We start from the raw sequence: 23,032 nt of genomic DNA on the forward strand, positions 1-23,032 counted from the left end.
TACTGTCTGTAAAAACATGTACCGCAATATATTTCCTGCTACTTCGTTGTTCACCTGGTTGTGCTACTTGGCTTTATTAATTTTCAAATAAAGAAAGCTGCTGACATTTCCCTAAACAAAAACAGAATTACCTGGAAAAACTCAGCAGGTCTGGCAGCATCGGCGGAGAAGAAAAGAGTTGACGTTTCGAGTCCTCATGACCCTTCAGCAGAACTGAGTAAAGTTAGGAGAGGGGTGAAATATAAGCTGGTTTAAGGTGGGGGGAAAGAAGTTGGGGGTGGGGGGGGGGGGTGATGGTGTGGTGGTAGTAGGGACAAGCAAGCAGTGATAGGAGCAGATAATCAAAAGATGCCACAGACAAAGGAACAAAGACGTGTTAAAGGTGGTGATATTATCTACGAGAATGTGCTAATTAAGAATGGATGGCTGGACACTCAAGGTACAGCTCTAGTGGGGGTGGGGTGGAAAGACTGACAGGGCATTACAGATTTAAAAATAATGGAAATAGGTGGGAAAAGAAAATTCTATATAAATTATTGGAAAAAACAAAAGAGGGAGGAAGAAACGGAAAGGGGGTGGGGATGGGGGAGGGAGTTCAAGATCTAAAGTTGTTGAATTCAATATTCAGTCCGGAAGGCTGTAAAGTGCCTAGTCAGAAGATGAGGTGCTGTTCCTCCAGTTTGTGTTGGGCTTCACTGGAACAATGCAGCAAGCCAAGGACAGACATGTGGGCAAGAGAGCAGGGTGGAGTGTTAAAATGGCAAGCGACAGGGAGGTTTGGGTCTTTCTTGCGGACAGACCAAAGGTGTTCAGCAAAGCGGTCGCCCAGTTTACATTTGGTCTCTCCAATGTAGAGGAGACCACATTGGGAGCAACGAATGCAGTATACTAAGTTAGGGGAAATGCAAGTGAAATGCTGCTTCACTTGAAAGGAGTGTTTGGGCCCTTGGACGGTGAGGAGAGAGGAAGTGAAGGGGCAGGTGTTGCATCTTCTGCGTGGGCATGGGGAGGTGCCATAGGTGGGGGTTGAGGAGTAGGGGGTGATGGAGGAGTGGATCAGGGTGTCCCGGAGGGAACGATCCTACGGAATGCCGCCAGGGGGTTGAAGGGAAGATGTGTTTGGTGGTGGCATCATGCTGGAGTTGGCGGAAATGGCGGAGGATGATCCTTTGAATGCGGAGGCTGGTGGGGTGTTAAGTGAGGACAAGAGGACATTTCCCTAGCCTATTTACATTCTTTGTAACCCAATAAAACTGAAAGGAATTTTGCAAACTTCCACCCCAGGATAGCGTCAGCCATTGTGAGGTCACTTCTGGTTAGTCATGTGGATACCAAATATCAAAAAGACAAAAGTAATTTTACAGTCACACTGTTCCCACAAACCATAGCACTCAAAATCTTTAATAGTGGTTACCACAGAAACTGTCACTAGGGTCTAGTGAGTCATGTATATAACCTAAAAGCAGCCAAACAATAGCACCCCTCAAGCCACAATGCCATTACCACCATTAATCCAGAACCAAAAACAGTCAAGTCAGTCAAACTAACAGACTGCTAGAAAAGCAACAAGAATGGTCATATGATGACTTTTAGCCTCTCAAGTTGCTTAACCACTGAAGAGTTATTCTCGACTAGGGGCCATTATATACTTTTGCTTAAAATGATTACTGCAACATTATTCTGCATGGTTCTAACTTTCTCCATTTATATTTTTGTTTGTGATTTTTCTCCCACAACCTCACATTTTGTAACTATTGTCCATGTAACTCAAAAATCAATTTGTTTTTTTTTAAGTTTAAACTTTACATTGTTTTTAGTTTCCTTCAACCATGGTTTTGGCCATTGATTTACAAACATGCTTATGATCAAGTATAAATATTGGACAAATTGACCATTTTGCCACACTTCTGCCACTGGAGAGAGAACACTTGCTTTCGCAGATTATTCAAGCCTCAGGCAATACTGCTAACAGAACTTTGCATGTCTATCTTTCAAATAACCATGGGAAAAAGTTAGCAGTAGGCTACTTACCTGGGTTTTACTGGATACTTTTGGAATAACTTTGGTGACAGTTCCATCAAACTGTTCAATACTAACATCTTCAAATATAACAGTTCCTTGGGGTAACAGTTTCACTTCAGTGGCAACTTCTTTTCCCTGGAAAGAAAGATAGCGTATGTTTTCACTAAAGCTGTTATTTTAGAAGTTTCCCAGTCAAAAGCACTTATAAAACATTATTTTTAGTCATGGTAAGCGATGTACATGACCATATGCTGCCAGATTTAGATGAAATAAAAGATTCAGGGAAAAAAAAATCAATTTTTGTTATGGTCCTTTTCTTGATGTGTACGCGCATGTAGAATGAAGTACCCATACAAGGAAACACACCAATTATATTCAGTGGCTCCAACAGAAAACCTACTGAAAGAAACTGTTGCATACCAGGCATCCCCATTTTACCACACCAGGGTAGTTTTAACAGCAAGGTACCAAAAAACAATTTATGAAGCAATTGTGCAGTGCAGAACCCTAGCAATTCTGAGTAAATTAACATTCACAAAAGTTGACTTTGAGTTGTCTGCGTGTGTGCACACAGCAGTTACAGGCCCGATAGTGTTTGAGCTCTAGTTACATTTCATACTACTGCAACCTCTCTCTAGCTCTAACAGAGAAAGAAAAGAATGTTAATTTCTCAATAATCTGGTCACCTATAGATGTTAGTTCTTGGAAGACTGGCAGGGCCTAGAGAGTATAATAGGGGAGGGAAACAGTTGTATTGTACTGTTCTGTCTTGTATTTCTACAGTCTCAACCAAAGTTGGGAAATACAAAAGTTGTATTTGAAAGATATTAGAATTCAAATTATAAGAATTAATTTAATTCATGTTTTCACAATGAAAATATTAAAAGGTCAAGTTGAAGGAGGGGCGCAGTTGTAACTTGTCAATGTTTCTGAAATCTGGCCTCTCCAGCACTCAGAATGGGCCATTAACTCCTGATACACACAATGGTTACTGCAGGGTTCTAAAATAACCTTGCAATCAAATAAAAGGCACTGGCATTTGTCATCCCAATTTCCTCCTGTACCATCAATTCTGACCAAAGTCAGTGTACAGCAGAGTTCCAGGATTTAGAGTTTTTTTCACCGTTCTCCACAGGAGTGAGGGGGCCCACTTTTTCAACTAGCAGCAACTTGTGTGCACCCATATATTAAAAAAAAAATCAGCAGGATATTTTGCTGGTGGCAGTAGGGTGCAGGGGCAAATGTCACAGCCAAGCCCAATTCCATCCAACTCAAATGTCCAAAAAAAAGTGTGCATTCTAACAAGAACTGTTGGGTAGTAATAACAGGAAAATGTGACTGATTTTCTCCCTCCCAGCTTTCCAGAAAACAAGGGCTTAATGGTGCACATACCACTACTAAATTCAGACCAACTAATCTGATATAGGCCGAGGTTGAGATGAAAGACCTTTCAGGTTTATAGCTCAGTTTCACAGTGTCATGCAAATACTAGAACTGAAAAGGACTTGGACCACAGATTACATATTTGGAGTTCCAGCTTTAAAGCAGGTCTAAAACACGAGTTTAAAAAAAATGAAAAGCTCATTATGTATAAAGGATGACATCTTTCTCCTCCACAAACTACCTCGGTTTTGGAGCAGTGATGCCTAGTATCAGTGGATTCCTGTTTTTTTTACATAAGAGGTCTGAGTAACAAGTGGCCAAATCACTGTAAATTGCAAAACAGTAATACTTAAAAACACAGCACATTACTCAAAGTTGCAGCTCAGCAAAGATCTTCAGTGGAGAATTTTACAGCACAGAAACAGGTCATCCAGACCATCAAGTCTATACTGGTACATATGTCCCACATTATCTCATCCTATTAATATACCCTTCTATTCCTTTCTCCCTTATGTACTCCTTGAGCTGCCCCTTATATTCACCTAGGATTTAAACTTTACTTGATAAAAATGATTGGTCATTATAAATGTCAAGTTTTGTTACTAAACTAAAGCTCAGCTGAAGAAGGCAAAGCAAATTTTGCTAGAGAAATAAAAATCGTCCATGGTGGAAAAAGAAACAGGGCCAGAAATAATTCAAATTAGAGTACTGTAGAGTTGGCATAAGTTTTGAAAGATATTCACCAGGACATCAACAGCTCACTGAGAAACGGCATAGCATAGGATGATTAGAAACAAGCACATGGTGTCCTTACTTAAGGGAACATCCACCCAAATCCTGGAAACTGTCAACTGCGGCTACATGGATATGACTAAGTGACTGCAGAGAAGATATCACACTAGCTAAATGAGCAGATACTTGGCTCCTTGCTATTCTCACATTATCATACCTCCCAAAACCAATTAAATTAATTAGGCTGCCACAGGATGCAGCTACATTGCTTACATTTCTTTCTTTAATAGTAAATTCCACATCATCGCCTGGCTGCAAGGTCTCCAGGTTTCCCTTGAATTCACTATAGTGGAAGAAGATCTCTTTCACAAGGTCACCTCTTTCAATGAATCCAAATGCTTCCTTTAAAGATCAATAAAGAGTTAGCATTAACACAGTAACTGAAGATGTATATCTGCATCCATGCACATAACTTAAGGCCTAAGCAGTAGATTACTAGTTTGCACACAAGTATATTTTTCTAAGTGGCTCAGTTCAGATTTTAAATCAACTTAATGTTAGCTAAACAAAACATGCAATCTCTCTTTCCATACTAACTGCACATCAGCACTGACATAATCAATTTTCCATTTTATAAAAAGATTTGACCTAATTCAATGTAAAAAGCATTTAATTCAGAGAAGTGATTTGTGAAATTTGATGAAGATGTATGCGCCAATATGGTGATTTCTCTGAAAGGAAAAATATGGTGATCTGCGCCAAAGTCCAGGACACTGAAATTCGGGTGGGCAGAAATTCAACAAGTCTGATAATATAGTCTATGCCAAGATCAGTAACCTGCATCATTAGTGCCTATACTAAATCTACACTATTTACTCAAATCTAGGAACATTTAGAACACGACCTCAATCCAGTCCATGAACTGCTTCTCAAAATAGAAAGGCAGAGAGATTGATGAGTGGGTAACTTATTTAAGGACATGTTTTTGCAGATTCTGATAATTAAAGTTCAGTCCTTACATTTTTATTTTGAAATCTACAATCAAATCCCTCCACCATTTTGCCCCTGTAATTTTCAACCAAATATGGTCAAACCCTATTGCCTTCACTCCAATGGAGATTTACCAGCTTTCCCAATATCAATTATTTCTACCTCACTTAAGATGAATAGTCCAAAGAGGACACATACCTTCATGGCACAAACTACACCTTGACACCGGCCCGGTTTCTTCTTCACCAGTACAATGTTGTGAGCGTTTACAGCACCAGTACTAGGAAACAAAAGCATTTGTAGTTAGTGCAAATTTGTATGAGTGATGTTTACAGCTAAGCTAAATATCAGTTCATAAGCACTGATAAGCAAATGTGGAGTAGGAATTATTTTAAAAAGTGTAAACCAACTTTTCACACAAGTACCCTGCAGGCATTGATGCCAGCTAAAATAATGTGAAGTATTTCATACAATAACCCAATTTGCAGTCATTGAATATTGTTATATAAACAGTCTTTCGTGAGGTTGAATGCCACCTTCCTGATTCTTTGAATGCAGTTTAACCTTCACACACAAAAGCCATTCATTCAAAAAAAGGAAGAAATGCAATAGGTCACCATACATTCAAATTTGGCACCATAGCACCATGTGTATTCTGCCATCTCTAGGGCACAGACGACGTTTCTTTCTGGAATCACACCTCAACCTTTCTAAAGGAGGAACATTAGATAGACCAAGCCAGTACAAAGAAGCTGCATCTACTAAAAGGAAGTTCCATGCCAGATGTGAAACACAGGCTGCTCATGTGAAGGTTGAACTTATGTACAAAATCAGAAATACTATACTTATATTCCAAGATCTTGAGAGAGTTAATGCTAAAATAAGTACAGCAATAATTAATTTCCTCAACATAACTTGCTTTTGTTTGCAAAGCAGCAAAGACATGTAGAGCACACTCCAGGAGATCCTTGGCGGTTCCTGACCAATTAACAAATGAAATATAGGTTATAAACTATTTAAGGCAATCTTGTGAACGAGCTGCTTATTGCATTACCAAATGAAACTGCTCAGACTGGCAATATCTTTGGTATCAGTTACCTGGAATGCAAATACTGTAATCAATTAAAGAATACCGGATTTTTTCAAAAAGGGGTGTGGCAACAACTTCCTGACACAAAATGGTCACAATACTAAGCACAAACTTTAGATTTAGGTTTCTCATGTTCTATCCATACACCAAGCTATTAGAATGCTAATTGTCTTATACTGTCATTTTGGATTAGCATTGCAAGAAGTTCTTAGCTCCAGTGTCTAGTATAAACCGTTGCAAAATAAAATTCAAATTATAGTCTACATTTTGGTTACTGGAAACTACAGGCTTTGGTAATGTAAATCTTTTAATGACATAGTACTGATGGACATAAAAGTTAGTGAAAAATAATTTTGTTATGGAGGAACCATTTGGACAATGATTTTTTTTACAACTATGAGGTTTATAGGATTGCTATATTTTGGGACTGGCTCTTTATTTTGAAGTAAAATGAAGGAGGTCATGTGACCTGTTCTGAAATCTACCTGCAGAAAGGCCAAGTGGTTTGATTTTGAGATTTAAAAAGGGGCACAGACTGTTTCACTGGGAATAAGGCACAAAGTGCACTTGGAGACAATGGCAACAGCCTGTGTGCTGACAGCATATAGACTGAGTCTCCAAAAATCCCAGTGAAGTGTTCAGGTGGTCACAGATTGTAAACAGCTGTGCTTTAAACTGTTCATTTACTTCCAAGATAAAAGAAGAGTTAGGGTATCAATGATGGATAACCAGCATTTCTACCTGGACACAAGGCCCATGTGATTTATATTGTCATGGAGATGGGCTCTTAGGAGGGGGAAGAGCTTTTAAGATATCCTTGAAAACTCAGGCAAGGTTAGTCTGCGTGAATGAGTGAGAGCGAGTGTGCAAGTGAGCAAGCGGAGAGACTAGGGACCAAAAGTCTAAATGGTTCACGGCGCAGGATTGCAGGTGTGCATGCTGATCGAGAAGAGCAAATTTAAGAGGAGTTAGAATAAGGCTGGAAGATTCGCCTAGCTTTGCACTAGAGGAATCTTTGGGGAAATATCTTCAATGTGAGAGATAGTTCTAAGATTAGAAGTTACCACGTTGATAAAGGAAATAAATAGAAATGAACACTCGGAAGCTAAGAATCACTGTGCTAATTTTGGGAGAATTGAATATTCACTTAAAGTACAGCTAAAAATTACCTGTGTGTGTTTTTTTCAGTTGTGCTAAAAGTAAAAAGGGAAAAGTTCTGTTCTGCAGTTTAAAGTACAAGTTTCCTACAAAAAGAGTGTTTAGCCAATAATGCTTTTTAAATCCTGTGTCACGGTAAAGTCCTAAAACATACAATGTTGTTGTGCTATCCTTTCAGCTATTATCTAGAAGTTCAAATTTCTTTTTAAAAGCTATCGGTCCCTATGGAGATCAAAAATTGGGGGCTTGACCGGGATTTCAAATCCACATAAGTACACTGACTTTAGCCAGAGTTTAAACAAGCAAGATTTCAGTGACTTTTTGCTGTTATTTATGGAAAAGTAAAATGGTTACATCTATTGCCAAAGTATTCCTTGAAAGAGGGGACTGGTCTTGGAGTGCCTTGCAAGAGTTAACAAAGGTTAACTTGAAGGTGATAGCAGAAAAGCTAGAAAGATTTAAAAGTATGTGCTTAGAAGTCAGAAATGGTTGAAGTGTGGCTCAACACTCGAACATCGAAGAAAAAGGTAATCCAGATAAAACAGTTTGAATGGGCTAGAATTCAGTTGCAAATAAAGCAACCTGAATTGGAAAAAAAATGATGAAAAAATTTGAGTTCAAGAAAGAAAGTAATGAAAAAACTTGAACTGGAAAAAGGAAAAAGAGAAAAATGAAGTGAAATGCAAAAACTTCGATCAGAATTTCAAACATAAAAAGAAAGGCAAAGAGGGGGAAGCCACGAAATTTGAACTGGCTAGAGGAAGGCTTTGGTTACACAAATAGGAAACAGGCAGATGTGACGACTAGTCAGATTTAACTCCTGGTTTTGTTTTGGCAAGGAATATTCGCCTAATGCCCAAATTCAGTTGCTATAAAGTTACAACAGCCAAGAGAAATTTAGACAATTCTATTTGGTAGGAAAACTGCTGGGAGGTTTATTCAAGCCTTTCAGATGAATAATCTGCAGACTGATATATTTAAGACTGCTGTGCTCAATGCACAAGTTGGTTCCAGAAGCTTGGAAAAAGTTTAGAAATCAAAGAGACAGAATCAGACTTTTGTGGAATTTACTAGAGAAAAAGAAATTGTTTGATCAATGGTATAGGACAATGAAGCTTGTCAAGATTTTGAAAACATCAGAGAGTTATTACTAATGGAGGAACTTAAAAACAGGATTTTTACAGGATCTCACCTAAAGTTTCTAAAATAAGGGCAGCAGCAGTTTTGACTGATTGTTACAAATTATCCCATACAACACATAGGTGGCAGCAAACCTTTGTTTGCAAGCCCAGACAGAAATTGGAGAGAAAAGAGAAGTGATAGTTAACAGAACACTAAATTATGAGGGGCATGATAGGACTGAAAAAAAGAGATGTAGTAAAAGAGACAGCTTGGAAGAGGAGTCTGATTTGAGGGGACCAACTTGTTACTTTTGCCATAAGACAGGGTAGATAAAGGCAGACTGCTGGAGGCTGATAGCTAAGCTCGTAGCTTTTGTGGGAGTATTTAGTATGGCTTAAGAAAATGCTGTACCAGTGAGTGAAGCTTGTGTCAAATCAATACCATCTAATGCATTTAGTGAGTGTAAATCAGAAAATAGAAGATTGTGGAAATTTTGTATTTGAGGGTGAAGTAACTCAATTTTTGCCTGATAAAGGAGCCAAAAAGATGGTTATCTTTGAGATATGGAGTCAGCTCAAAGCTTGATGTTAGCAAAGGACATGAATTTCTCTCCAGAGTTCACCAATAAACGTATATTGATATAGGATATTGATAAAATTGTTTACCTGTTCCACTGTGTAGGGTCAATGCGAACTGTGCTTTAGTCAATGATGCCCAAGGACTCATTTGCTACAGCAGCACCGAGCGCCTCTCTATCCCGATTTCAATTTGTACCTCAACTCCCTAGCTCCATCTTCTCCAAATTCATCTCCTAAGCTCCCTCACCTATCCATGTCCTCGGCTCATCACCACCTACCCCCCCTCCCCACCCCACCCTTTGACCTTATTACATCTCACCACTATCTATGTGCGTATACACTTCTGGCAGGTCACCAGAAAGCTATTAGCATGCGAAGCCTTGGTAAAGCCAACTGCAATAGCTCTACAGGCTCCCTGGCTGAGATAAGCTAACATGAGCACAGGCCTAGATAATTAAACCAGAGATCTTCCAGGTCTGAAGAGTTCAGCCATGCATTGGGCAAAACTCCCAAGTCATTGAATTTTCTGTTTTTTGGATCTCAGGGATATCATCTCCTTGGACCAAGGAATTGACTGCACATAGGGAATTGGTAACTGTTCACTTCAGTGAATTTAGCTCTTCAAGATGCAACACAACCACCACCATTGCTCTAATCCGTTTTTAAAAATGCAATATTGCAGAAGTTCACCTCATGATCAGATAACAAATATATACACAGTACTCAAAGTGTTCCAAGGAATCTTCATTACCTTAAGTGTCAGGGAATTGATTTTCCTATCAAAGGCCGTGCTTTTTAAACACAAACTAGTGTGTGTGTTTTCTTGTACAGAGTGCCAAACAGGGAAATAACTAGTCTAGCTGAAGAAAGTGCCAGTGTGGGGAAAAGGGGCAACTGTATCAGAAATAATATCCTCACTAATTCTGGCTCTATTTGAAAGTTTTTAATGTTTTGCTACTATTTTAAATGCTGACTTCTGCCAAGGCAAGTTTTGCTAGCAACATAACTGAACACTTGGCCCCTCATTTAAGCAAGCAGTTCAACTACTAAACTAGTAAGGGCACTTATTTTTAATGAATGCGATCTATTCAGAATATTAATAGTTTCTTCACGGCTTAAAACTTAATTGTTTTGCTGTGAAGCAACATGGTGCAATCGCAAAAAAAGTATACTCCAGATTTAATAAGGTGGCCATACATACTGTTTGTTTGTTTCCATGGAGAAAGAAACTTTATCTCCTGTTTCAAGTTGGACATTTCCATCAACATCTTCAGGTGTGTATGTCAGATAAAATACTTCCTAAACCACCAAAAAAAAAATCAGTTAGCTTTTAAATGTAGTTCACATTCCTTAGTACAATTATGTACAGTAAAATTGTAAGATCTTCCTTTAAACCAGCTTTGCTTGATAGGAACTTGGCATTTAAGTGCCACCATCCTAAAAGATAGTTTTTTTGTATTAATTCAATGTCAGTGTTGCCCATCTTTCAGAGGACATTGCTGTGGATCTGGAGTCACATGTAGGCAGACAGCAAGGTTTCCTTCTCTAAAGGATATTAGTGAGCCAGATAGGTTTTTAATGACAATCGGCAATGGTTTCTTGGTCATCATCAGATTTCGTAGTCAGACTTTTAATTCCAGATTTTTATTGAATTCAAATTTCATCATCTGCCATGGTGGGATTTGAACCCGGGCCCTCAGAACATTACCCTCGGTCACTGGAATAATAATCCAGTGACGATACCACTATACCACTGGCTCCCACTGAGCCAGAGTCAATTTCCCAAACATAGGGTCATTGAGGTCAATTACAGCATTAGTACTGTTGTCCAGTTGAGATCAGTTAATTCAGCACTGCTCCCAGATCAAACCTTACACTTTTGTCTGAAGAGCTCAGCTATTCAATTGAAAAACAGGTACTGGGGATGCCTACAATGCTAGTTCAACCTATAAAAAGATGTTTACATAGACAACAGCAATTATCACTTCTTTCAAATGAAACGGGAACAACTCTATAAATATTGTTCTCCCCAATCATGCCCATCAAAACAAGCACTATACATACCATCTGAATAAGCAGTCAATCTGCTTGAATGCCACTCATGAACCAGCTGCTAGTGTTTTTTTTTAAAAACAGATATGCTCACCACCTTTTAGGCCACATCCACCAAAGCAGCATGCAGAGTTCAGGAAATTAAGTGAAGATTAAGAGGCGCAAGAAGGAAAGATGAACATTTAAAGTCCAATTACAAAGGTTGTATCAATGTAAACTATGCAGTGCAATTTAGTTAAGAAGTCACCCAAATCCTGTTCATGCAGTAGATTGTCTCATCATTTAGGATGGAACAAAGCACAAATTCCCAGGAGGTCCACTGGAGTACAAACATTTCAAACTTTAAAAAAAAAATAAACAGGGACTGAAAGTTTAAGCAGAACTTGGATCCAAATGCAGGATTCTTATTTTCCCCCCAGTCACAACACCAAACAGAGGCAGCCAGATACCAGCAGGAACTAGCCTCAAACTTGTACACATAGTAAACCACTTTAAATCAGGGTCAGATGATATTGTTCCATGCTTAACAGAAAGGTAATTGTTTTCCTCACTCCAAACCATTCAGTTTATCTAAATTCTTGCATGTTGGTAGAGGATAAAAAAAAAAGTTAGCTGTGCAGAAATAAGACATAAACCACATGCTCAATATGTTACAGATTTCCAAAGTTACAAAACTCCTCAGGGGTCACTCTCCCATATACACTTGGGTTTAGCTCTGAACATGCCAATTAAATGTTTTGCATACTTCTGTAGATAACCACTTCCCTTAAATAACATGCTTAAATGGCAACCCGGTATTGGGAGGAAAAATGTTAATTTAGCCAGAAGTGGAACTGGGCAAGATGGTGCATGGAAGGCCTTTTAGCAAAACAGAATTACTGTGGTAACATTTCCTTATGAAGGGTACCGGGTGCTAGTCTTCCAAAGCAATATCCAGGGAAAAAGAAAAACAATAAAAACAGATGACCAGACATCCAGGATATTGGCAGAACACAACTCCCCATAATAATCTCTGGGGAGGGTACAACTACTGAATAAAATGAAAATATTTAAAGGACAGATGCATTTGCACCACTGGAATCAGAGTGATCATTTTATTTTGCATAAAATTTACAGCATGTCTAGAACAGTCACCTGGGTGAAGAAATGGCATAAGAAATGAGGTAGGAGATTGATGCCCCCCCCCCTAACAAGGGGAACTCGATCTACAAAATCTCAAATAAGGTAATGTAACAAAACTCCTTCTATAAGCAGTTAAAAAGATCTGGTTTAGTCTACATGATCAAACAGAAGCAAGTTACTCTGCATCGATTTCTTCCCCCCCATAAATTCTTCCAGGATAGCTTTGTGCGAATAAAAGTAGGGCCTCTAAAGAGCAAGGCTAGTTTAGCAGAAATTTAGGTATACCCTAGGTAAAGGCTCATGGTCTTATTGCATGGTCTACAAGACCACAAAACTGCATTCTGTTAGCAGAAGTAATTACAACCATAAAGGGCAGCTTTCTATAAGCATTTCAGTGCTGTAAGCTGGGTACCTAGAAGCATGAAAAGGACCTTTTAAAAATCACACAATATAAGAATTCCATTTATAAGCTAAGCCCCCCACCTTTCAAGAGGTATAAGCAGGATTCTCACTGTCCTTCCAGACCCTTTCCCAACAGAAGAGTAATAACCTCAGATATTCCTTCATTGTTGTCACAAGGAACTGCCAAACCCTATTGGAACTAATAGGTTTCAAGGTGTCAAAGACAAACAGGGCAAAAAATAAATGTACAGCCCATTTTCTTTGACGCTTGCCTAAATGGATAATGGAACTGTTCCATGAGAAAAAAAGGAACAAAAAATGTTTTAACTAATACTATCCATTTTTAAACTAGAAGCAAACTATATTTCTTAATTTTATACAGATCAAGATGTAGGACTTTTGGAATTTAGAGAAATTCAGAAATAATTCAGGGGAAAGCTGTAGTAATACTGAATTAACTGACATCACAGACTACACAATTTCTAGTCCTAATGGTTAATGGTCACTACAATCACACTGAAGCTCCACTGTACGTCAAGGGTGGTGTAGGACTGTTTGTCTACTCCCTGATAACTTGTCAAATCTCTACCAGACTGGAGTGGGAATCACCAAGAGACCAGGATACGTGCTGCGTTGCTGATAGCTAGCCGTCTTGTCTTTCTTCCAGCCTCCCTTCCCCCACATCCTCCCCCCCCCCCCCCCAAGGCTGGCAAATGCCTCCCCATGATCCCCAACATACCCTAACTCCCCTGTGGCCTGGGTCCTTCCACAATCCTAGATCTCTCCACAGGTGCTTGACCAACAGCAGCCACCACTTCTGGTAATGCTGCCAGCAATGGAGAGCTTCTGGCTTCTGATTCCTGGTGGGCAGGATTTCTGCCCGGAGGGTCAAATTCTGGGGAAGGCCTGATGCTGGCCAGTTAATTCTAATCTGGCCTTCTCCAAATAGAAATGACACAGGACTGTATCCCATTCTACAGTACTATGCAATAATATTCTAACATGCTGCATCACTGCATTGCCTCCACATACAATGCATTATGATTTTCATGAAAACAGACACTAATCCCTCAGGCACTGCTGTATCTGAATTTACAATTCATTGCAAAGTATCCATTGTTGGTCAATATTGTCTCACATAAGGCAGTCAAGAGGTGGTTGGCCACAAACAGCTGAACAGCAGAACCAGAGTAACTGCTGTAAACTCTATTTGTTATGCCACTCAAGCTTCCAACTTCAAGCACGTTTAACATTATTCTCAACCAAGTACATGCTACATGGGAAAACTGAGGCAGCCAAGAGACTGCACAGAACTGTGTCTATCCTGAAAGTAACTGTTTTCCACCAACTTTCAGGAGTTACTAAACAACTACTAAATAGAGGTCGTACCACTCTTCATCATAGCCAACCTAACAACAGATCAGGGTCATATTGTGCTTTTATTTTTTCGTGCGTGTAGGTATCACTGGTAAGGTCAGCACTTATTTCCCACCTCTAGCCCCCCAAGATGGTGGTGGTAAAATCAGTCCATGTGCATTCTGGAACCAAGAGGGATCAGGCTATTTTAGGCCTAGCAATGTGTAATGAGAGATGATTAATGAATGATCTCATAGCAAAGGATCCTCTAGGGAAGACTGATCATAACATGTAAAATTTCACATTCAAGTTGAGGGTGAGGAACTTGAGGGCCTGAAACTAGTGTTTTAAACTTAAAGACAATTACAAGGGTATGATGAGGGAATTGAGTTGCAAAGGTAGAGAAGCAGTGGCAAGCATTTGAGATAATTAGTAGTTCTCAAAAGAGATATATTCCATTGAGAAAAAAAACTCAATGAGAAGGATGCATGATTCCTGGCTAAAGAAGTTAAGAATGGTATCAAATGAAAAGAGAAGGCCTACAATGCTGTGAACCAGAATATTGGGAAAAATTTAGAAACCAAAGGATGACTAATAATACAATATGGGGAAATGAACAAGAAATAAAAAAAAGATAGGAAGACCTTCTACAAAGTATATAAAAAGGGAGAGTGGCAGCTAAGTAAATGTTGGTCCCTTAAAGAGTGAGACTAGGGAATTAATGGGAAGCAAGGAAATAACGAAAGATTTGATAAAGTATTTTGTATCTGTCTTTAAGGCAGAAGAGAGAAAAAGCATCCCAGGAAAAGTAGAAAATCAAGAGGTAAAAGGGAGGGAGGAACTTAAAACATTCAGAAAAAGTACTGGGAAAACTAATGGGGCTAAAGTCTGACAAGTTCCCTGGACCGAATGGTCTCCATTCTAGTATCTGAAAGGAAGTGGCCTCAGAGATAGAGGATGTATCAGTGTAATCTTGCAAAGTTTCCTAGATTCTGGAAGACACCAACAGCTTTAAAACCACAAATGTAACATCTCTATTCAAGAAAGGAAGCAGAAAACTCAGGTCTGTTGGTCTAACATCCATCATTGAGAAAATGCTGCACGAAACAGAAGCTGGGTAGGAAAGCAAGTTGAAGAGGATAACAGTCTGCAAAGGGATATAGATAGGTTAAGTGAGTGGGGAAAAAATTTGGCAGATGGAATATAATGTGCGAAAACAAGGTTATAAACTGGTGAGAAGATTTAAATGGTGAGAGACTGCAGAATGTTGCAGTACAGAAGGATCTGGGTGTCCTCATATTCGAATCACAAAAATTTAGAATGCAGGTACAATAAGTTAAACGGAAGCTAAATGGAATGGTTGGTCTTTACTGGAAGGAGCATGGGGTATCAAAGTAAGGAAGTCTTGCTACAACTGCACAAGGCATTGGTGAGACCACACCTAGGGCGCTGCCTACAGTTTTGATCTTATTTAAGCTTTGGGGGGGGGGGGGGGGGGGGTACTTGCATTGTAGGCAGTTCAGAGAAGGTTCACTGGATTTATTCCTGGGACTACAGGGTTGTTTTATGAGGAAAGGCTGAGCATATTGGGCCTACACTCATTGGAGTTTAGAAGAATGACAGGCGATCTTATTGAAATATAACATTCTGAGAGGGCTTAACAGGGTAAATGTTGAGAGGACCTTTCCTCTCATGGGAAAATCTATAATTGGAGGCAGAGTTTCAAAACAAGGGTGCCACATTTAAGGCTGAGATGTGGAGAAATTTCTTCTCCCAGTGGGGTTGGTGGTGGTGGGGCGAGGGTAAGAGGCAGATAAGTGGAGTTATTGAATGGCAGAGCGGGCCAAGGGACCAAATGGCCTACTCCTATTTCTTATATATTCTTACGAAGGCATTCCCCACAATGCTGTTGAGTAGGGAGTTCCAGGATTTTGACCCAGCAATGATGATGGAGCAGTGATATATTTCAAAGACAGGATGGTGGCGGTTTTCCCCATGTGGCTGCTGACCTTGTCTTTCAAGGCAATATAGAGGTCACCATTTGGAGGCTGTTGTTGATGGAGCCATGGCAACTTACTGCAGAGCATCTTGTAAATATTACACACTACAGCTACTGTGCACCAGGTCAAGTGAGTGAATGTTTAAGGTGGTGGATGGGGTGCCAATCAAGTGGGCTGCTTTACCCTAGATGGTGCGAGCTTCGAATGTTGTTGGAGCTTATCTGATCCAGGCAAGTGGAGAACATTCCATCACACTCCTGGACTTGTGCTTTGTAGATGGTGGACAGGCTTTGGGGAGTCAGGTGGTGAGTTACTTGCCACAGAATTTCCAGCCTCTGACCCACCCTTGTAGCCACAGTATTTATGTGGCTTGCCCAGTTCAGTTTCTGGTCCAAGATGACCTCCAGGAAGTTGATGGTCAGAGAATTAAAAGATGGTAATGCCATTAAGTGTCAAGGGGAAGTGGTTAGGCTCTTTTGTTGGAGGCGGTCTGGTACTTTTGTGGCACAAATGTTACTTTCCACTTATCACATCAAGCCAGTATGTGGTCCAGATTTTGCTGTATGCAAACATGAATTGCTTGCTTCGTTATCTGAAGAATTGCGAATGGAATTCAATACTCAGCAATAATTGAACTCCCGCTTCTGACCTTATGGTGGAGGAAAATCATTGATGAAGCAGCTAAGATAATTGGGCCTGGCCACATTGTCCTATAGTCATGTTGTGGGGCTGAGGCGATTCATCTCAAACAACCACCATCTTTGTGCTAGGTATAACTCCAACCAGGAGAGTTCTCCCTCAATTCCCATACTATGCCACATTCAGTCAAATGGTGCCTTGATGTCAAAAGCAGTCACTCTCACCTCACCTCTGAAATTCTGTTCTTTTGTCGATGCTTGGAACCAGACTGTAATGAGGTCCGGAGGCACAGTGGTCCTGGGGGAACTTAAAATTCAGCATCAGTGAGCAGGTTACTGCTGTTTAAATGCCAGTTGACAGTGCAGTCAATGAAATCTTACAGTTTGCTAATAAGAGTAAGCTAATGATGTGGCAATTGGTCAGGTTGGATTTATCCTGCTTTTCCCCGAATAGGAAACCTGCACAATTTTCCACCTTGTCAGGTAGACACCAGTGTTACAGCTGTACTGCAACAGCTTGGCCAGAGGCGCAGTTAGTTTTGGAGTTCAAGTGTTCAGCACAATAGCTGGGACGTTGTCAGAGGTGACAGCCTTTGCTATATCCAGTACGTTCAGCAGTTGCTTGATGTCACGTGGAACGAACTGAATTGGCTGAAGATTGGCGCCTGTGAGGGGGACTTCTGAAGGAGGCAGAGATGGATCATCTCTTTGGTACTTCTGGCTAAAGATAGTTGCAAGTGCTTTAGCTTCATTTTGCACTCAAATGCTGAGCTCCATCACTGAGGATAAGGATGTTCATGGAACCTCCTCCTGCAAGCTGTTTAATTGCCCAACATTCATTACTGGATGCAGCAGGACAGCAGAGCTTTCAGCAGTGGGTTGTGGGGCTGATTAGCTCCATTAGCAGAATTCTAATTCTAAAAGAGATATAGTCCCTGTGTTGTAGCTTCATCAGATTGCCACCTCTTTTTTTGGTGCACCAGGTACTGCTCCCATTGCCCCCCAATATAAGATACCTCAAATCCAGTGTTACAGCTATGAATCAGGCAAGAAGCTGGTCCTGAATTCTATTACCAATGTGGAGATTAGCTAATGCATTGCATCCATGAAATGGGCAGGCATTAAAACCTGCAGCACAAATTCATCTGTGTTTGGACGTTATGACAATCCTCAATGCTACCTCAATCATTTACAGGGTTAGGGAGCAGGACTGTAGCCTAGTCTAAAGATAGTCTCAAGAGGCAAATGGATGGCATCTCATTACCTGTAGCCCATGCCCATCGGTTCTAAAGAGATCAAGCGCTTCAAACCACTTAACTCAACCTTCCCCCACCTCCCCCAAAACAACTTGCCCAATATAGTTCTCAATAAAGAGCAAATGCTTAGGATTTTGACCAAACCAAATTTGTACTCCTTAATCACATAAATAGGTAGGTAAACTCTCACGATAGTCCAGGGAATGCATAAAGGAAAATGCTCCTTCAATCACAATCCTTATGAAACTAATGAAGCTCTTCCTTTAAAAGGAGGTTTCCGTTTGTTTACTCCTTTCCTGAACACACCATGAAGTGTAGCACGATCTATCAAGTATCACACAAGAAATCTGTAGTGAGAAACTTTAAAACTGGTACTTGGCAAAGATCAGAAATGTCACAGAAAAACCATGAGGTGAAAATCAAAACTCAAGAAAAGATTTGAACACAAAACTACACACCACGCTGGTAGTTTATTTACAGCAATAGCAACAGAGGTCTATGCAGGGTACGCTCATTTGGAAAAGGAATGATTAAAAAATATACCCCAGTGAATTCATTCTTAGGAATGCTAGACTTTTTCATGGTATGTGGAGGATAATGCAGAAACTAATTGATTATTCCAGGAAATGCCACAGCATCCAGAGAAATGGCAAATCACTATTAACAAAGTTTCAAGGCAGTCAATTTCACTCGTGTTGCAAAATGGCAGCAAAATAAATCCAGCTACTGAATAGCCAATATTCTAATCAGCGAAGTTCAACTAGTTGCCCATTTCTACCATGCAACTGACCAGGAAATTTAAAGCCTAATATCAAATCCTGATGCAGGAAAAACTTCCCATGCACATTTCAAGTAACAAGTGCGGAATTGACACAAGTGTTTCAGAGGGTTTTCCCTGACCAAATTAAATTACAGCAACATGAATAATTTCATCAGCTTGTAATTAATTAGTTACATCATTTACGTATCTTGTCTAACTTGGAATCAGTGGCCCATGTGTGTCAAAACTCTTGTTACGATGAGTTATTAGATGTGAAGCATTCTTTAATTATAAAAAAAATATATATACACACACACACACACACACACACGAGGTTCTCTACAAAACAACCCACAAAAGCAACATCCTGATGGGGAAAAATCCTCTTCCTGGCAATAAACCAATTACTTGCCGTGGAAAGTAGCCACAATATTTAAGGAAATCCTGTGATAAGCATGTGTAGAATTCAGTTTCAGGTTATGCAATTTGCATATCGCTGTCAGCCAAGACATTTTTACAATGCATCGCTGCTGACGTTTTTGTTCAAACAAGTCAGTGGACAACCTCTAGCTGAGGTCAGTGTAGGCAATACACTGATCGACAGCAGATACAATTCTTTTGAATAATGGATAAAAATAAGCCAACATTAAAACACACTTAACAATAACCCTGGCTGCCTTTGATCACTAGAACAAGGAAAGACAACTTTGTGTCAGTTACTCAATCCTTAGGATCAGAACAAGACAAATTAACATGCTCCAAGAGATCAGCACTTGAAGTATACAGCTTTACGGTTTATAGAAGCCAACCGAACAACTGGCAACCTTTTTAAAGTACACCATTTTGAACTGGTTTCCAACTGGAAGCCCTTCCAAATGAGTTGACAGCAGATTCTTCTTGCCAGTCTTGCTCCTAAAAAATCAGACAGGAGTTAAAGTGGAATTATCCTTGGCCATAGAAGGTTCACTCCTTGAAATCTTTTCTGTATTTTAAAAGGAAAAAATAAAAAGTTTTGCTATGGCTGTGTTTTGTGTACATCTCTAGGGACAACTTAGGCCAGAAAAAAACTGCCCAATAACCAAAGGCAGAAGGCATCTCAGCACCGAGACAACGGAACAAGTCATTGTGATAAGAGCATCGCATAGTGTCTGATCATGTATCTTCGTCCATACAAAGGCCAGGTGTCATCATCCAAGTGATGGTATCCAGGGATGTTCCTTTTGGCCCTCAATGTATTGCTTATTTTCAAAAACAAATACCTTTCCCTTAAATCAGAAAAGTGTGACATCTTGGAGCTTGATCTGCAGGTAAAGATGCTGGAATGGCTTTGTAAGAATCCAGTTTTTTCAGGGGCTGAAATAAGCATTTATATTAAACTTCAAAAGGTGGCAAATCTTCCAAATGTTTTAAAGAGCATGCATAACACACACTGAAGGAATGTAGCTTAAAGCCACTGTTTCTGCAGTGGTAGAATCTAGTTGATAGCTCAAAGTCACATTTGTACATTTCCATGCTTTTGTCAAACAAAACTAATCTCTGCTTCATTATGTACATTGATTTTTTAAAGATTTGAAGTTTCACAAAGTTTAGAAAAAGCTAAACTACTTAAAGCTTATTCCACATGGGAGCATTTTCAAACACTACCCAACTGACAAAGGGTCCAAAATTAGCATACAGCAAGGCTAAAAGTAAAAGAACTAAGGTTACTGTGGTGAATTTCAAATGGGAGTGGGAGGTTACCCACAACATAGGAGCCATCTAATTTAAAACAAACAGTCTGGCTGATGTATGTATGCATGCATGCCTAAACTCAAGTGCCTTTATGGGCAACCTACCTGAAGATCATTTATTACCTGGAAAGACAAAATCCAATCTTACCCCATTGCGTTCATAGCACACACTGCCTGAAGTCTGACCAGGAGATGAAGGTTTCAGCCCAGATTTGTTCTCAAGGTTAAGGGGAGCAGCACAGACAACCTGGACATACCATGACATAACAAAGAATAATGTCAGGAGGGTATATGAAGGCTTTCCAGGGGTTGAAAATGCCACTGGTCAAGGCCCTAGGTCTCTCTACTTTTGGGTTTAGACCAGCAGAAATATTCCTCCAATGTCTTATGAATTGGTTGAAAAACTATGATCTTCTGTTATAGTACCAGATTTCTGCCACTCGGTATCCTGTTCAAACAACAGCATCTAGCAGCAGTAATTCAGTACTGAAACAGTAATATCAGATGTGCAATGGCCTGACAACCTGAATATATTGGCATGCCTGTTTCAAAACCACTACATCCAACTTTTCAACCCCTGATTTCCATCCAACTTGTTGGCAAAAAAGTGCTCTTTTACAGGTCAGTGGTTGCTAAGAAACTGTTTCGTTGTAGACACCAAATCAATAGTAAGAAATTTGCAGACACTGTTCTGTTAAAGATAGCTTATTCACCATAGTTTCCTTCCTTCAATCATGAAAATAAGTTATCCTCCACATACCATGGGAAAAATAAAGTGATATAATGGGATAGTCATTACAGTCACCTGTCCCTTTAAGAGATTTACTGTGGATTATGCAACATGCCTTCCATGCCCCCTATACATGCAGGGAACCCCCTTCTAGTCCCCTCTATCAAAGTCTGTTATTAATTTCAAGAAGTGGATGTGCGTCACAGAGCAGGTCACACCTTTGAGCTTGTTGAAACTAGAAATATCAAAAAAGTATCACCAAACAGAAACTACATACAAGAACCCCATTACTGAAGCAAGGTGGGGGGATGCAGGAGATGGGGAAGAGGGGAGAGACATGGAATATGTAGGATATAACTTCAAAATAAAAGGGAAGCTATAAAAAAAAAAGTAAATATGTTTTCAGCTCATTATCCTCCACAAATCATGTGTACCTCAGAAAGCAACAGGCAGAAACATCTTAGTTCGATTCTTAAGCCTAACCCGTCAAACTAATATCCTCATTAGCAGTCGAATTACAGTATTTGCTGAAAGTATGAAGATTACACCATTGCAGTCCATAGTTTTATCCACAAGGACTTTCTTTTTGAAAAATAAAGGTATAATGTTGTGAAGCCACCTGGAATTTAAATGCCGCACTTAGTAGGAATTTGAGTGTTGGCGCAAGTAAAGCTGCCCTCAAATCTGAACAAAAAAGCACTAAGACGTGTAGAACACTCACCCTGTCGGCTGATACTCAAGCCACAAGAATGACAATATCTAACATGGGAAACTGTATCATATCTAAAGAATAAACAGATCTAAACCCACGCTACTACTACTCTACTCTGCACTCCCCTCATAATTTCAGTCAACTAGATTACCTATTCAACCCCCCTAATGGAGTACAGAATGCAGATTATAATTCTTGTGCATCACAATGGAAGTGTTCCACACCCTCTTGTAAACACTGCAGGCAACAAGGCCTTATGGACTTGCACACATGGCAAGCCTATCCTATCCTGCTATCACAAAGGGGAAATCTTTCCTATTCACTCATTGGTGGGTGCCACACTTGCAGAGAATCACTTATAACTGTGGACCATAGTTAGTTAACGTCATTTTCAATAGCCAAAAACAGTCAGACAAAAATCATAAAAATATTACTTCCTTTAGAAAAGCTACTGTCCTACAAGGAACAAGGTCCAATAACAATCAAAATTAATCTGATTCCCCTTTTCTTTAGTCCAATAACCTAAAGATGAATTAGAACACAATCTCTTCACTTGGATGATAAGCCGATGAACTAGAGCATGCAGGAATTTAATCCCTCATTAAAGAGAGACTTTTCTTTAATTTTCTGGGAATATGACCAGGTTTTGAAGGGTCCTTTTGTACAGACACATCACATACTCGAGTGCTTAGTTAGTTGGGTTGACAGCACTGAGATCCCATCTCACAAATCCTGAAGGGATCACATCCCTTTTGATTTACCAAAATTCAACCACTGCAGTGTTTTCCAACCTCACAAGACCAAGTAACCTTGCATCAGGCCTGAAAATACTCAGCACCCAATCATGACAAGCAGACCGAAAATCGCATTCCTTTTCCCTGCCAGTTTCTCAAATGTCATCTTCATACAATTGGGGGAATCCGTGGAGATAACTGTATCAATAATGCCCACCAATAAATCTGCAGCTTTTCTACCACAGAAAATCTTTGCACCCACCCCAATGATCCCATATACTGGATGATTACTATGTGCAGTTCAGTTGCAGTGGTCTCAAATCAACATATTGCAGAACAGATATGGTCGCCAGTATTGGTCTGAGCACTCGTATGGTCTGATAAACAGGGCTGCACTTTAGAGAACCTGAAATTTCAATTTTAACTTAAAGTAAATACCTTAGTTTATTGACCATATGACACGTG

At 39.8% G+C, this 23,032-nt stretch overlaps 1 protein-coding gene across 9 annotated transcripts in view; it reads right to left on the reverse strand.

Moving 5' to 3' along the window:
* csde1 (cold shock domain containing E1, RNA-binding) overlaps positions 1 to 23,032 on the reverse strand; it is a 119,599-nt gene that overhangs the window by 49,726 nt on the left and 46,841 nt on the right. For 5 of the 9 annotated variants that reach the window (XM_078546818.1, XM_078546812.1, XM_078546814.1 and 2 more), the window contains 5 exons: positions 20,540 to 20,638; positions 10,277 to 10,374; positions 5,326 to 5,407; positions 4,411 to 4,539; positions 2,032 to 2,157 (listed from right to left, as the gene is read on the reverse strand). In XM_078546818.1, the coding sequence (XP_078402944.1) occupies positions 2,032 to 2,157; positions 4,411 to 4,539; positions 5,326 to 5,407; positions 10,277 to 10,374; positions 20,540 to 20,638 (534 nt within the window). The remainder of the gene's footprint in view (positions 1 to 2,031; positions 2,158 to 4,410; positions 4,540 to 5,325; positions 5,408 to 10,276; positions 10,375 to 20,539; positions 20,639 to 23,032) is intronic. The other 4 variants (XM_078546819.1, XM_078546815.1, XM_078546816.1 and 1 more) reach the window with 1 other exon arrangement.

Source organism: Cetorhinus maximus, chromosome 8 (assembly GCF_964194155.1).
Source record: "Cetorhinus maximus chromosome 8, sCetMax3.hap1.1, whole genome shotgun sequence".
In the NCBI taxonomy this organism is placed as follows: Eukaryota; Metazoa; Chordata; class Chondrichthyes; order Lamniformes; family Cetorhinidae; genus Cetorhinus; species Cetorhinus maximus.